This window comes from Hemitrygon akajei, chromosome 21 (genome assembly GCF_048418815.1).
Source record: "Hemitrygon akajei chromosome 21, sHemAka1.3, whole genome shotgun sequence".
Classification (NCBI taxonomy): domain Eukaryota; kingdom Metazoa; phylum Chordata; class Chondrichthyes; order Myliobatiformes; family Dasyatidae; genus Hemitrygon; species Hemitrygon akajei.
In genome coordinates, this window is record NC_133144.1 from 19600220 (window position 1) to 19617103 (window position 16884).

General features: G+C 40.9%; 1 protein-coding gene across 4 annotated transcripts in view; it reads left to right on the plus strand.

The window, feature by feature from the left end:
• Window positions 1-16884, plus strand: part of sin3aa (SIN3 transcription regulator family member Aa) — a 129520-nt gene that overhangs the window by 51019 nt on the left and 61617 nt on the right. For all 4 annotated transcript variants that reach the window (XM_073024941.1, XM_073024940.1, XM_073024943.1 and 1 more), the window contains 2 exons: window positions 907-1124; window positions 15742-15921. In XM_073024941.1, coding sequence (XP_072881042.1) covers window positions 939-1124; window positions 15742-15921 — 366 coding nt within the window. In that variant the 5' untranslated portion in view covers window positions 907-938. The remainder of the gene's footprint in view (window positions 1-906; window positions 1125-15741; window positions 15922-16884) is intronic.

Below are 16884 nucleotides of genomic sequence, written 5' to 3' on the forward strand. Positions count from 1 at the left end.
CAGTTCTCATTTTCTCATTTATATTGGGCAGTGCTGTGATAGGGTAGAACAGTTGGGGAAGTTGATGGTGAAACTGAGATTCCTTTTAAGTGCTGCCTTCCCAATGTGGCCCACTGCAGCCAATCAGGATTGAACTGATGTTCCCACGGGGATGCTTAACGTAAAAAAAACCTGCCATGTAGCTTATGTTTCCAGTGTTTATGAAAGATGACACTACTTGTGATTTACTGTTCCCATACGTTGGTATTGTTTGTTGAGAGGTCAGTCAGAGTAGGCTTTTTATTTTGAAGTGTTGACAGTATTCTGAATCCTTATGTCCATTAAAATGAAAACAAGCTGCTTTTGTTAAGACCTCCATTTGCCATTACACTTTTGCAGCTGTTCATCTCTTTGAGCACTCCTTCAATTTTATCTGTAAATCACTTGTTGCTCCTCCTCACAAAATCTTTATTGAAATCTAAGGGGTGCAGGCTTGAGTTTATCTGGTATATATTAGTAAATCATCCAGCACCAGAACTGTCCAGGTCATATCAAATTTCACTGGGATCTTCTGCCCTGTGCCAAGGTTATCTGTGGCTTGCATTCCCCACTATATTCCTGAATCCTTTTAGTTTAGTCAAGTATGAGGAGCTTGTAGATTTATTTATCACTGAGATCCATCTATTTGATTCCATGACTTTCTGTATATGATAATATTTTAAAAATCTACCTATTTAACTAAATTATTTTTCTCTTGTTAGTATTTTTCTGATTTGATCATATTTTTCTCAGATTATACTTCTACTAAGCACTTTGGGATATTTTCTCCTTTAAGGATTTTATATAAACGCAGGATGTTGTAAAATATTTTAATGAAGTAAATACGCATTTATTTGGGTCAATCTAATGGTCATTTTTCCTCTTTAGGGTTATAGGGCTCCCTTGAGTATGAACACATAATGAAGCGTCGACTGGATGAGCAAGAAACAGCTTATGCGTCTCAGCAACGTCGGATTGCAAGCAGCGCTGAAACGTTTTCACACCAGCATCGAGTACTAGCCCCCGCACCCCCTGTCTACGAGGCAGTATCAGAGAACATGCAGCCGACAGCTGGCATTCAGTACTCGGTCACACCAGGATACCAGGTACTTACTTGTTTATGGGGATCCCCTTGTTTGGGATATATCTCACTTTAAACATGTACAGGTTTCCCCCGCTATCCGAAGGTAGAGCGTTCCTATGAAATGTCGTAAAGTGAAGACGCAATTACAATTTATTTGTATGGGAAAAATTCGTGAGCGTTCACAGACCCAAAAAATAACCTACCAAATCATGCCAAATAACACATAAAACCTAAAATAACAGTAACATATAGTAAAAGTAGGAATGATATGATAAATACACGGCCTATATAAAGTAAAAATACTTTTTTGCAATCATTGCGGCACTGTCTAGCGTAGTGAAAATCTTACTACATAGCGGAAGCAGTCTCTCCAGTAACCTTTAAGGTATGAAGCTGCCAAATCTTACCAGATAACACAAAAATAAACAGCTTATATAAAGTAGAAATAATGTATGTACAGTGTAATTTCACTTACCGGAATCGGGAAGACAGCAAGCATACTGATGATGGTGTGTTAGGCTGAGTCGTCAGAGGTTGGGGTGGTGGGAGGTAGAGGAGACTGGGGTGTCATCTCATTGTCATCTGTTTCCTTCAGGGCAGGCAGGTCACTTTCTTCTATGTCTGCCTGCCTCAATGTTGAAGGTCATGGTTCGTTGTCTGCTGTGGCTGATGTGGAAGGCTTGAAAAATGACAGTATGCTTGACTGCTTAGCCTCGCGCATTTTTCTATCATACAGTTCTTTGAAAGCGCTCGAACCGTCCTGCAAATATGCCCTAAACCTACGTACCCTTTCAAAATTAAAGTCATACTTTTTGCAATCATTGCAGCATTGTCAATCACAGCAAAAATCTCACACAATTGCATCATGTTCAATTCCTGGATAATTTCACTTTTGGGCCGTTTGCTACTGCATTCGGTTTCAATTGTTATCCTTTCCTCTTGCAATTGCATTAGCTCTTCATCTGTCAGTTCTTGGTCATGGGATGCCAAAACCTCTTCAACATCATCTTTGTCGACTTCCACAAACCCAGCCTCCTTAGCCAAATTCATTATGTCCTTACTTCATTCACCATGATCGATACACTTAATTATGTCTAGTTTTACACTAAGTGTAACACCCTTACGAGCTCTTTTAGTCTTTTCCGATACCTTAGAACTCATCTTGCTAACGGATGCATAAAATAAATCGACATAAATCACAGATGTTCACAGGCACATATTTAAGCAATGGCGGCTAGAATGCAGTTCCGGGGGAGGAGCTTGGCTGCTCAGGGCACACTCTGCCTTTTTTCATAACAGTGAAAAACACCTTTTAGCGAAAACAGGTAACTAATGTAGGTCTTTCGTAACAGTGAGTTGTCGTAAAGTGAATGTTCGAAAAACGGGGGCCACCTGTGGTTGAAACCACAGACAATTTTAGTTGGCATTTCATTATTTTCCTTAACCCTGACATGTATTGGAATAAGATTGAATTCCCTTACTACTGTTATAAAAAAAATTAACTTTTTAAATTCTATTTTTATTGATGGTAACCTCAAAGCACGTAAAGCCAATATCTATTGATCATTTGATGTACAATTCAAAAATAAGATGTCTGAAACTAGATAGTTTCTCTTTGCTAAGAGCATTGATTTCTTTTTCTGGGGAGGCTGTTATTAGATTATGATTCTCAGTTGCATGGAATATGCACTACTTTTCTCTGTTTTCACCGAGGACTTTAATAGATGGGATCTTACTTGACCATTTAATCAATGTATATTTAAAGCACAGAACTATAAAAAAGGCCAATCAGCCCTTTAGTCTGTTCCCATTGAAAGGGCGGATTTCTTACCTGTCAGCACTTGCTCTGTAACCTGCATTTCATGGCTCCTAGTGCACATGTAGCCACTCTTTTTAAAAAATAATGATGAGGGTTTTTGCCTCTACCACCCTTTAAGTCAATGACCACTACAGTTATCTGAGTGAGAGGATTTTTTTCCTCAAATCTTTCTATTCCTTTAGTTTATTGGGATTCCCTTGGGTATGAACATACATTGAAGTTCCCTGGGGTTGACGTCATCTAAGGGAAATAGAAACATTTATATCATAGTAAAATTGAAGCAAATGTTGGCCATTAAGAACAATCATGGCTACTTCTTTAGCTGGACGGCATATTCTTGTCCCATACTCATTGGCGTCTTTTGTAGCTAGATACATATCTAAAGTATATTCTGCAACCAAAGCCTTTTTGTGGTCATTAATTCCACAGGATTATCATGCTTTAAGTGATGAAATTCCTTCATATCTTAACACTATCTATCTTACTTCCTTTCCTGAGAGTGTGACTCTCAGTTCCAGACTGCCAGACAGGGCAGGACTGCAAACAACCCTCCTTGCATCCAACATATCAGAATCTTGTGTATTTCAGTGAGATTTCATCTCTTTCTACTAAACTTGAATGAATGCAGCTCCATTGACCAAATCTGTCTTCATGTGACAGATCCAAAATCCCAGGAATAATTCTGTTGAAAGTTTGCACTCCGTTTCATGATTGAAGAGACCAAATGGTACACAGTACTTTGGGTGTAATCTCACCAAGGTTGTGTATAATCTTTCCTTTGCACAAAGCCGTTTGTGTTAAAGACCAACATACCATACACTTTCATATTGCTTGCTGTACCTGCCCATTTACTTTCAGTGACTGGTATACAAGGATATCCTGATCTGTTTGTCCATCAATATTTCCTAAATTATCACCATTTATTTTATACCATGTCTCTTTTTTTTACTGAAGTGGATAATTTCACATTTATCCATGTTAGGTTACTTTCATCATGTACTTGTCTAAATTGTATTCAACCTTTGAAACATTCTCACAATCCCACTCAATTTTGTGTTGTCAGCAAATTGAGAAATATTACATTTGATTCTCTTAATCAAATTATTGAATGATATTGTGAATGGCCGGATGTAAATATTGATTCTTGATGTACCCAACAAGTCCCTCCTTAAAAATCAATTTATTCTTGCCATTTTGTGCTTGCCAACTAATTTTCAATCCAGGCCAATATATTGACCCACTCCCATGTGCTTTAATTTTGCTTAAAAACATTCTACAAGGAAATTTAATAAATTTGAAAAATCCGAGTGCTCTACATTTATCTATTCTATCAGTAATACCCTCCAAAAGAAAGCTCTAGTGGGTTTAGCAAACACGTTCCTTTTCATTAATCCATGTTGACTTTGTCTAATCTGGTTGATTAAGTGTCTTGTTATTACATTCCTTTGATTAGTTCTAGCATTTCCTCACTACAGATGTAAGGATAACTGGTCTGTAGTTCTGTTTCTGACACTCCTTGTGAACAGTGGGGTTTCATTTGGTATCCTCCAATGTATGAGGGTTTTTCTACAATTTGCAGAATTTCATCAGATGACAAACAACCCATCCACTATTTTCATGGCCACCTCTTTTAGTTTTCTGTCTACCAAATATGGGGGCTTTACTGGTTCAAAGTGCCATTGATTTCTCTAACACCTTTTTTTCCCTAACCAACACTAATTTCATTCTTCCTATTCAGTGGTTCCATGGCATGTCTAGAAAGTAATGTGTATCCTCTTCTGTGTGGATGGTACCAGATTATCTGTTTCATGGCTCTACTATTCCTTTTTTTTCTATTATTAATGCTTTTTTTGATGAGAAAAACATCAATATTCACTAATCTCTTTTACTTTTGCCGAAGATTTTATAGTTTACTTTTATATTCCTTGTAAGAGCATGAACAATCTAAACTATTGGTTATGGGCTTTACTAGAATGACAGTAATCGGAGGCAGAGGGGAAGAAGCTGTTCCTGAATCACTGAGTGTGTGCCTTCAGGCTTCCGTACCTCCTACTTGATAGTAACAGTGAGAAAAGGGCATGCCCTGGGTGCTGGAGGTCCTTAATAATGGACGCTGCCTTTCTGAGACACCACTCCCTGAAGATGTCCTGGGTACTTTGTGGGCTAGTACCCAAGATGGAACTGACTAGATTTACAAACCTCTGCAGCTACTTTCGGTCCTGTGCTGTAGCCCCTCCCCCGTATGAGACAGTGATGCAGCCTGTCAGAATGCTGTCCACGGTACATCTGTAGAAGTTTTTGAGTGCATTTGTTGACTTGCCAAATCTTTTCAAACTCCTAATGAAGTATAGCTGCTGCCTTGCTTTCTTTATAACTACAGGTTTCCCCCGCTATCTGAAGGTAGAGTGTTCCTATGAAACCGTTTGTAAGCTGAAATGTCGTAAAGCGAAGAAGCGATTACCATTAATTTATATGGGAAAAATTTTTGAGCGTTCCCAGACCCAAAAAATAACCTACCAAATCAAACCAAATAATACATAAAACCTAAAATAACACGAACGTATAGTAAAAACTGGAATGATATGATAAATTACAGCCTATATAAAATAGAAATATTGTGTGTACGGTGTAGTTTCACTTATCAAAATCGGGAAGACCGCAAGTCAAAATTGATTTGGAGAAAAAAAATCGGCATGTACTCGTACACGCCTATGCACGTACACACATGCGCTCACAACTGCCTGCACAAGGCTTCATGGTCATGGTAGTCTTTCTTGGAGTAAACACGCATATAAAGTGGATGTCTTTTTTTCGTAAAAGCGAAAATCCTCTTTGGTTAGCGAAAACAGGTACTAATGTAGGTCTTTTGTAACAGCGAGCTGTCGTAAAGTGAACGTTCGAAAAATGGGGGCCACCTGTATTCCCAATACTGTGACTTTCCTAGCAACTCAATAATAGTATTATTATCTTCTTCGACATGGTTGAGTCACTTTTCCTTTTGAGTAGTTTTAGAAAGGAATGTATAACTGATGCAGTTCCTGCATTGTTCCTCATAGATTGTAAATTGAGCTCCCAGGCTTGCTCGCCTGCAGCTGTGTTTCTATGATGACAGATATATATGATCTATGTACATTTATTTGTGTTGTTAATTTGGTTACCTAATTATGAATGTTTTATACACTTGGATCCAAGTTCTTTGTCTTATTGACATTCTTAGGTATCTTAGTTATGTACCATCACACTATTTCTCCAACTGCTGCCTTTTCTTATTCCAACTCTATTTATGAGTGCACTGTTTTATTTACACAAGATCCATAACTAATACAATTTGTTTATTATTATCCCAGTCATTTTACTGTTCTGTTTCTTTTTGTTTTCTCTTTAGCGCTGTAGATTTATGCTTACTGCGACCCTTCCCTGACTTGGTTAGTTTGTAGTCCTAAATACAGCACTTAGTAGGTACAGAAGAGATGTCAGGGTTAAGTTTTTTTTAATGCAGAGAATTGTGAGTGCATGGAATAGGCTGCCGACAATGGTGGTGGAAGTGGATACGATAGGGTCTTTTAAGAGACTCCTGGATAGGTACATGGAGCTTAGAAAAATAGAGGGCTATAGGTAACCCTAGGTAATTTCTAAAATAAGTACATGTTCAGCACAGCATTGTGGGACAAAGGGCTTGTACTGTGCTGTAGGTTTTCTATGTTTCTATGTTCTATGTTAACAAGTTAGTATTCTGGTCCCAGAATGGATCAAGGTGGCTTCTTTTCCCAGTACTGATGCCAGTGCCCTTCAATTGAAATCTGCTTCTTCCATACCGGTCACTGAACCATGTATATAAAACTCAATCCTGCCTCACTCTTCGCCTCCCTCCCCCTCACCCCCCTCTTTCTCTCCTCCTTGTTTTCCTCTTACTGTTTTCCCTCTTCCCCCCTCTGTGGACTCATGGATGTCTTGTCCTTGAGGTAGGAAGCAATGTTTTACAGCACAGGTAGGTTGACGCCATGTGGCTGTTGAGCATAAGGACTGTTTTCTTCTGTGGTTCATTATAAGTCAAGGTGATTTGGAGATTAGTATCTAAATGTACACATTTGCAAATGTTACCTACGTACTAGAGTTTGGTGATTGAGGTTGGGGGTGACTTTACGTCTGTGTGATTGTAACAGCAATAAACAATTTCCCCATTTCCAATTTGTCCTGTACATTACTTCCACTCCAATCAGATGCTTGATGGAGATGCAGTGTGGCACTATAGTATGGAAGATTGAGAGGTGTTGGTGCAGTGATGCAGTCTGCTCTGAGATTGGGCCTGTTGGATAGGATCACAGCTTGTCTGTTTTCATATAGCAGTGAAGACAAACCTGCAAATAATGAAAGCTGAGAAAGATATTTCACATTCCCTCTCAATTTGGCAGTTGTCTGTTGTGTTTGACGTTGCATTTAGATTATGTGGATAAGATAGCTCTCTTTTGTATACAGTGCGATTTTGAGAACTATTAAGGTGAGTTAGGTTTTCTCATTTGCTTTCACTTTCCATGGATCCTTTGCTTGGACAAGTCCTTTGTCCTGTCAGCTTTCTAAATAGATATAGAAAGTTATAGTGGAAGTGGGTAAGTACAGGTTTCCCCTCCGCAATCCGAAGGTAGAGCGTTCCTATGAAACAGTTTGTAATCCGAAATGTCGTAAAGCGAAGAAGCAATTACCATTAACTTATATGGGAAAAATTTTTGAGCATTCCCAGACCCAAAAAAATAACCTACCAAATCAAAGCAAATAACACATAAAACCTAAAATAACACTAACATGTAGTAAAAGCAGGAATTATACGATAAATTTACACCCTATATAAAGTAGAAATAGTTTCACGTATCAAACTTGGGATGGCAGTGAGCCAAAATCAATTTGGAGAAAATATATATGCATACACACGTACACGCATGCGCAAACAACTGCCCGCACAAGCCTTCACGGTCATTGTAGTCTTTCTCAGGGTAAACACGTATAAAGCGAGAGTCTTTTTTTCGTAAAAGCGAAAATCCTCTTTGGTTAGTGAAAACAGGTACTAACGTAAGTCTTTCGTAACAGCCAGTTGTCGTAAAGTGAATGTTGGAAAAGCGGGGGCCCTGTTGAAACAAAATCATTACTGACCATTTCCTTGATGGAAAAAGTGTTGCCTCTTGATGCACCATCAGCAACCCAGCATGTGGTGAATAAGGTTTAATAAGCTTTTGGGTGCCTTAGCAATTCATTGATGAAAACTTGTGCAATTAGAAACGTTGAGACATAGAAAACCTACAGCACAATACAGGCCCTTCTGCATAGTGAAGAATGATAAGCAATATTACGGTAACTATACCATGTCCCCAAAATCATACAGAAGCATTGACCAGTTAGCAATTAGAGATGGGTGACATTTCCTCTGTGACCTTTGCTTCTTTCAACTCATGTCCTGAAGCATGTATTTATGAAGATGCTTTCAGACTACAATCATATTAATCAGATCTTAATATTTGTACTCATTCCACTCATTGCATTATATTTACTATCAACAGTGACGTGGACGAAATTCAGCATTCCATGGTCAGTAGGTCAGCAATTTAGCTGATTGAATGCACCAAGCAATTTTCATTCTGGATGGGCAGAATGTGTTCAGATCACTTCTTACATACGTAGAATAGTGCAGTACAGCACAACAACAGGCCCTTCAGCCCATAATATCTGTGTTGACTATAGTAGCCAACTTAAACTGCACACCTGAATGCAGGTGATCTCTATCCCTTCATTCCCTACATGTTTGTTTGCCTGTTTAAATGCCTTTTAAAAAATTCTGTTGCATCTGCTTTCCCCTCCCCCCCCTCCTCTGGCAATACATTCCAGTCATATACCGTGTGTGTTGCCTCAAAGGGTGTCTTATTATTAGATTAAATAATTATTTGACTGGTAAGTTTCTATGTCAGAGTAATGTTTCTGTACAATTGAATGACAGTAGACAATTGGAGGTGTTTGTATTACAGTACATTTTGATGAAAGTCAGAAATTTAAATTAAATTTAAAAATGTTTTAAGTCCATTTGTTAAAGTCTTGGATGAATAGGAAACAGCTAAGTAAATAGAACCTATAAAGATACATAGCTAGTGTATCTAAGACTTTTACACTGTACTGTTTTTGTCAATGTGGAGTGGAGAGCGAGTATGTAAATCTGGCTAGAGCATAAGATGTTAGGAATGGCAAGGGGAGCACCATGAGAGGGGTGTGGGACAGGAGACAGAGAAAGAGTGTCAGTGACAGAGGGTGTCGAATGTACAGGCACCCAGTATCAGGATGCCAGGCAGGTCATTTGTTTCCAAACAATTGGGTTTATTGATCATTACAAAATGTCTTTTTGGTGCTTCCTGCTCTCTCTTCCCCTTTTCCCAGTCATGATTTCCCTCACCCTGCTCCCTTCCCACTCTCAGTCCACAATATGGACTCATATCAGAGTCAGATTTAACATCACTCACATATGTCATGATTTTTTTTGTGACAGCAGTACAGTGTAATACATAAAATTACTACATACTGTGCAAATGTTTTAGGCTCCCTAGCTAAATATTTCATTAGCTACTGAAAACTTCATCAAAATTTCTGGTGCATCAAAGCACACAACTGGTTGAATTAGACTTATAAAGGTAGTATTGTATTATGTACTTCATAATGAAAACAGAAAATCCCTGATGTTCTCAGCACATAAGGCAACATCTGTGGAAGCAGCCACGAAGTTAGCATTTCAAGCTAATTCTGAGAAAAAGTAGCAATAAATTGATTTTAATTTGTAGAATAGAACAAAAGAAAAGGTATGTGATAGGATGAGGCAGGAGAGATAAAATGATAAAAAGGAAAAGTGATAAAAGATGGTAATGGTCAGTAAAGAAAGATGAGGTATAACTAGGAAAATGTTTAATGAAGTAATCATCAAGAATTGTAAGGCTGTGGCGACCCACTTTCTGCGCAGGCGAACCAGCTCACAAATAGCCAGCGCGTAGGGAGAGACTTTGGTAATGCACCTCTGACGTAATTTCCGCCCAGAGAGGGCGGGCACTAGGGATTAAATGCCAGCGCCGCAAAGTTTGAATAAACTAGTCTTGAAACGACTTACCGACAGCGTGTCGTTGACTCTAGCTCTGTATGTAGTACATCGCTACATTGGTGACCCCGACGGTCCAAACAGGATTTGGACCAAAGATGATTGACTCTTCACCTGTTCACGCAGTTCGCTAAAACTGCCGACTTTCTGGACGCTGCGACCACGCGTGTGGTTTGACCAAGCAGAAGCCCAGTTCCAGATTCGGCAGATATCTTCTGATTCCACGCGTTACTATCACGTGGTGAGCGCCCTTGACCAGGAGACGGCTGCCCAGGTTACGGATTTCATACAGCCGCCCCCGGAAGAAGGCAAATATGAAGCATTCAAAGCGCTGCTCATTGGGACCTTTGGCCTCTCACGGCATGAGCGAGGTGCCCGCCTGCTTCACCTGGACGGTTTGGGAGACAGGCTGCCGTCAGCATTGATGAACGAGATGCTGGCCCTGGCTGACGGACACAACCCCTGCCTCATGTTCGAGCAAGCGTTCCTAGAGCAACTGCCCGAGGACATACATCTGCTGCTGGCCGACGCAAATTTCAGCAACCCCCGGAAGGTGGCAGCCCGGGCAGACGTGCTGTGGAAAGCCAAGAGGGAGAGCGTGGTGTCCGTTGGTCAGATTACCAGGCCACGCGCCCAACAGCAGACCTCCCAAACAGAGGCTGATCCAGACTCTGGATATTGGGGGATGTATCGCCGGTTCTGGGGGGGGGGGGGGGAGGGGGGGTTATGTGGCGACCCACTTTCTGCGCAGGCGAACCGGCTCACAAATAGCCAGCGCGTGGGGAGAGACTTTAGTAATGCACCTCTGATGTCAAAAAAGCAAGCTTTTTTGAGAAAGTAAGGAGGCATGGGATCCAGGGGGACATTGCTTTGTGGATTAAATGACCTGGATGAGGAAATGGAGGATGGGTTAGTAAATTGGCTGATGACACAAAGGTTGGAGGTGTTGTGGATAGTGTGGAGGGTTGTCAGAGGTTACAGCGGGACATCAATAAGATGCAAAACTGGGCAGAGAAGTGGCAGATGGAGTTCAGCCCAGATAAGTGTGAGGTGGTTCATTTTGGTAGGTCAAATATGAAGGCAGAATATAGAATTAATGGTAAGACTCTTGGCAGTGTGGAGGATCAGAGGGATCTTGGGGTCTGAGTCCATAGGACACTCAAAGCTACTGTGCAGGTTGACTGGTTAAGAAAGCATGTAGTTCATTGGCCTTCATCAACTGTGGGATTGAGCTTTGGAGCCAAGAAGTAATGTGGCAGCTATATAGGACCCTGGTCAGACCCCACTTTGAGTACTGCGCTCAGTTCTGGTCGCATCACAAAGTGGAAATCATAGAAAGGGTGTAGAGGAAATTGACAAGGATGTTGCCTGGATTGGGGAGTATGTCTTATGAGAATAAGTTAAGTGAACTTGGCCTTTTCTCCTTGGAGCGACGGAGGATGAGAGGTGACCTGATAGAGTTGTATAAGATGAGAGGCATTGATTGTGTGGGTAGTCAGAGGCTTTTTCCCAGGGCTGAAATGGCTAACACGAGAGGGTGGAGTTTTAAGGTGCTTGGAAATAGGTACAGAGGAGATGTCAGGGGTAAGTTTTTTACGCAGAGAGTGGTAAGTGCGTGGAATGGGTTGCCTGTGATGGTGGTGGAGGCAGATACAATAGGGTCTTTTAAGACAGTGGTCCCCAACCACTGGGCCGCAAAGCATGTGCTACCGGGCTGCGAGGAAATTATATGATTTGGTGATATGAAATGATATGAGTCATCTGCACCTTTCCTCATTCCCTGTCACACCCACTGTTGAACTTGAACACACGTGAGGTCATCAGTCGCCTAAACGCAGTGATATCCTCGTGCCAGGGATCAGTGGTTGGCCTCAGGTAATCAGCTGCCTTGCGTGGCCGGCGAGAAGTGCCGTTGCTACTGGCTTGGGGCGCGGACAGATGGGAGCGGCTCTAAACCTGTTTAGCACACCGAATGATTGTGGGGAACCCGGTGCTAAAATATTCGCAGACGACCTAATTCAGACTCAGGGTTTCGTAAGTAGCAGAGTGGCTTCCTCGCTGCGATCTACTGAAAGTTGTCCCTTGAGCCAAACTTTTGTCGGCTGATAGATCCTACCTACCTACAAGGGGGGGCGGGCATGTGCCCTGTCGCACTCCTTTCTCGGTCGATCGCTCGCTCTCTCCGGACTGCACAGGAACCTCTGGCCCTTACCTTGTCCTCTCACCCCACCCACAACCAGCTGCACCTGGCCAAGGCGTCTGTTAGTGGGCAGGTGGGAAGCTGGAGTTCGAGCCCAGAGGCTGTCTATTGAGGCAATGAAGCCCTCAAAATGGCTTTGGTACCCTGAGTCCAAGCACCCTGCACTTAAAGACAAACCAGTTGAGTTTTTTGAGTGGAAAAAATGTGAGCAAGTGGGACAGAAGCAATTGCTGAGAGCCACGGAAACTACCGTAGATTCCGGACTACAGAGCGCACCTGATTAAAAGCCGCAGGCTCTAATTTTAGAAAGAAAATCAATTTTGTACTTGTACAAGCCGCACCGGATTTTAAGCCGCAGGTGTCCCGCGTTGTAATATGAGATATTTACACAGAAAGATATTACACGTGAGGATTTTTTAACTTTTAATTAAATCCGTATGGTAACATAAACAAATACATATTGCAAATGCTTTTTTTCGAACCATGCCTGTAACACGGCTACTTTTAAATATACGTACGTATCGATAACACACAAATTACGTTGCGTATACTTTTTTACTGAACAGTGCACGAACAACATTCCAATATCTCCTAACGACTGGTAAAAAAATATATACTGCAGCCTACCAGGAAAAGTTATTGATCGCCTTTAACTTAAAAGCTGCATCATTGCGCGGGTCTAATGCGCTCGCCCCCTCCTTTCCGTTTATTGCAAACCGGTATTTTCCCCACAAGACGCTGCGAAACCGGATGTGACGTCATAGCATCCCGGGATGTAGTACAGAAAACAAATATACTTAAAACACTTCTAACTTTAACTAGAAAATACTAACAAATGAATTACTAAGCGAAAATATTATAAACTAAATAACTGCCATAAAGGCAGCACAATGCTTTTCTTCGAGTGTTTTCCATGTTGATGAGGGTGAGTACAAATGACTGATTTACAATAATTTAATTGTGAAAGTGCGCTTGATTTATAGTACAATTTCATTGGACCTCTGTGAACTACTCATCAATTTTATTGGTCTACTGTTACGAGGCAAAATGTTTTTGGCGGCATGAAAAAAAACCATGCATTAGCCGCACCGTAGTAAAGGCCGCAGTGTTCAAAGCTGTTCAAAGCGTGGGAAAAAAGTAGCGGCTTATAATCCGGAATCTACGGTAAATTGCGGAATAGACTGGACATAAAGAACCCCCTTCGAGTTTCGCTGTCTCCCATCACCCCTCGATGGGACCATCTTGTTGCAGGGAAACAAGCTCAGGGCTGCCACTGATTCGGCGATATTGGTGTGCTGGAATGATTTTATATGTTCATAGGAGGAAAATATGCACTGTGTTTAATATCCAAATGTTGCTTAAAATGTTATGATGCTGTTGACTTATAATTGATTTATATGCGCTGTGTGCTTAATATTAAATTCGTTAGATAAACCCTTTTAGAAACGAAATTGAGTGTATTAGCCACTTATAAATGATTTATAGTTGACTTACCACCTATAGTCCGGTCGTGATTAACACCCAGCTCCCCCTGTCAGTCGGTCCACAAGAATATTGTCAATATTAAACCGGTCCGTGGTGCAAAAAATGTTGGTGACCCCTGTTTTAAGAGACTCCTGAATAGGTACATGGAGCTTAGAAAAATAGAGGGCTATGGGTAATGTTAGGTAATTTCTAAAGTAAGGACATGTTCAGCACAGCATTGTGTATCGTGCTGTAGGTTTTCTATGTTTCTATTATTTCACTGTCCCCCATTGCTACCTCGCCAGCATTGTTTTACAGCGGTCCAATATCCACTCTCAGCTCTCTTTCACACTTTATGTATCTGAAGAAAATTTTGGTATCCTCTTTAATATTATTGCTTAGCTTACTTTCGTATATTCCATCTTTATCTTCTTAATGACATTTTTAGTTGCCTTCTTTTGGTTTGTAAAAGGTTCCCAATCTTCAAACTTCCCACTAATCTTTGCTCTGTTTTATGCCCTCTCTTTGTCTTTTATGTTGGCTTTGACTTCTCTTGTTAGCCATGGCTGTGTCATCTTTCCTTTATGATACTTCTTCTTTGGGATGAATATATTCTATACCTTACAAATTGCTTCCAGAAATTCCAGCCATTGCTGCTTTGCTGTCTCCCTGCCCGTGTTCTTTTCCAATCAATTCTGGCTGATTCCTCTCATGCCTCTGTAATTCCCTTTACTCAACTGTAGTACTAATGCATCTGACTTCTCCTCAAATTTCAGGGTGAATTCAATCATATTATTATAACTGCCCCTAAGGCTTCTTTTACCTTAAGCTCTCTAATCAATTCTGGTCATTGCACAGCACCCAATCCAGAATAGCTGATCGTCTAGTGGGCTCAACCATGAGCTGCTCTAAAAAGCCATCTCGTAGGCTCTCTAGAAATTCTACGTCCTAGGATCCAGCACCAAGTTGATTTTCCCAATCTACCTGCAAGTCCCCCATGACTATTATAACATTGCCCTTTCGGCATGTATTTTTTATCTCCCATTGTAATTTGTAGACCACGTCCTAACTGCTGTTTGGGGGTCGGTATACAGCTCCCATCAGGGTCTTTCTACACTTGCAGTTCCTTAGCTCTATCCAGAATGATTCAACACCTTCCGACCCTATGTCACCTCTTTCTAATGATTTGATTTTATTTTTTACCAACCGAGCAATGCCACTTCCTCTGCCTTCCTGTCTATCCTCTCGATACAACATGTATCCATCATACCTGCCCATCTGCAACTGTGCTTCAAGTTCATCTACCTTATTCTGTATACTGCACCTTCAGTCCTATATTCACTCTTCGATTTTGTCGCACCATGTTCAACCTTTTAATTCCTAACTTTGTCTGAGGTCTTACCAACATCTGCCTCCACAACCTTTGTATTAACTGTTTTGGCCCTCTGGTTCCCTTTCCCCTGCAACTGTAGTTTAAACTCCACCGTGAAGCATTAACAAACCTTCCTGCTAGGATATTAGTCCCCCTCCATTTCAGGTGCAAACATCCCTTCTGTACAGATCCCACCTTCCCTGGAAGAGAGACCAACGATCCAAAAATGTTCTAAATGTCTGGATTATTTTCAGGTTCTGATACATAAAAACTCAGCAGCCAGGGTGTATGATATATGTACAGCAGATCTGCCCTGTTGCTGCTCACTATTGGAGCAGACTGTTTTATAACACTCTTGGTGTTATCACACTGTTGGAAAAGGGCTACCAGAAGTTTTTTCCAATTTGCCCACTTAACTCCACAGAACATCCGAGCCCAGCTGAAAATATTTCTTTCTTTGTTGGATCTGGAATGTAATTGTTATTAGCAGCCTCCTGATACCATCATTTAGTTATGAGATGAGTGTCACAATTAGATGTTTAAAACTTTCACTTTCTCCACAGGTGATTGAGGCAGCTTGATACTTTTTGAGCAATGCATACAAAGGGTCAGTAATTAATGGGTAGTTTCAGTGGAAGTTGCATCTATTTGTTTTTTGCTCCAGGTTTCAGCAATGCCTCAAAGCTCTGGCAGTCACAGCCATACTCCAGCTGTACATAGTGGCCACCATCATACTGCACCAGTTCCCCCTCATGGACAGCAGGTGGTATCTCAGAGCCATGCTCATCCTCCAGGAGCACCAGCCACACCAGTCCAAGGACAGCAGCAGTTCCAGAGGCTAAAGGTGAGATGTAATTTCTGTAGGAGAGCTTTAACATTCTTGAAGGCTAAGGTTAAAGTATCTGAATTGTGTTTATGAACTTAATATCGTCTACGATTTGTTGCTGTTGTTCTCCCATCTTATCTATTTATTTGTTTAGCAATACAACGCGGAGAAAGACCCTTCAAGTCATGCTGCCCCAGAGACCCCCAACAACCCTGATTAACCCTAACCTAATCATGGGACAATTTACAATGACTAATTAACCTACTTGGTATTTCATTGGACTGTGGGAGCAAACTGGAGCACCTGGGGAATACACACACATTCCAAGGGGAGGACGTGCAGAGACTCCTTACAGACAATGCCAGAATTGAACTGTGAACTCCAGTGCCCTGAACTGTAGTAGCGTTGTGCTAACTGCTACGCTACCATGATGCCTAAGTTATCTTGGCATTGAAATATGTGGTGGCACTCACATGTTTTGATGTGCATGTGATAAATTAATAAATCTGTATCTGAATTTAAAGCGTATTTTTCTCATCTATTGATGTATTCCACAAGTTATCCTCTGTGTGAATTAAAGGCATTCACTTGTCATTTAGACTTAATTAAAACAAAAGGAATGATAGTGTTTGAAATAGTAGATTTACATAGACATTGTAAACAGGTTATTAGTCTTGCAGTTAATACGCATGACAAGAAAGTGACATGAGTTCATCGTTAGAATGGATACATTTTAGCTCATCATTAAAAGAACAAAAAGTTAAGATGTGTTTTGTGTAAGATCCGGGAATTCTTTATCTGTAAATAATACAACATATAAGAACATGGTGAAAGGGAAGAGAAATGATTTGTGAAACAGCAACTCTTTTGGATACAAGGCATAGGGTGCTGAGTGGATAGGATTCTATGAAAGGGTTCTAATGATGTCATTTAACCATAGTTTTGAAACGGAAGTGGTTTAATAACAGCAACTAAAACCAC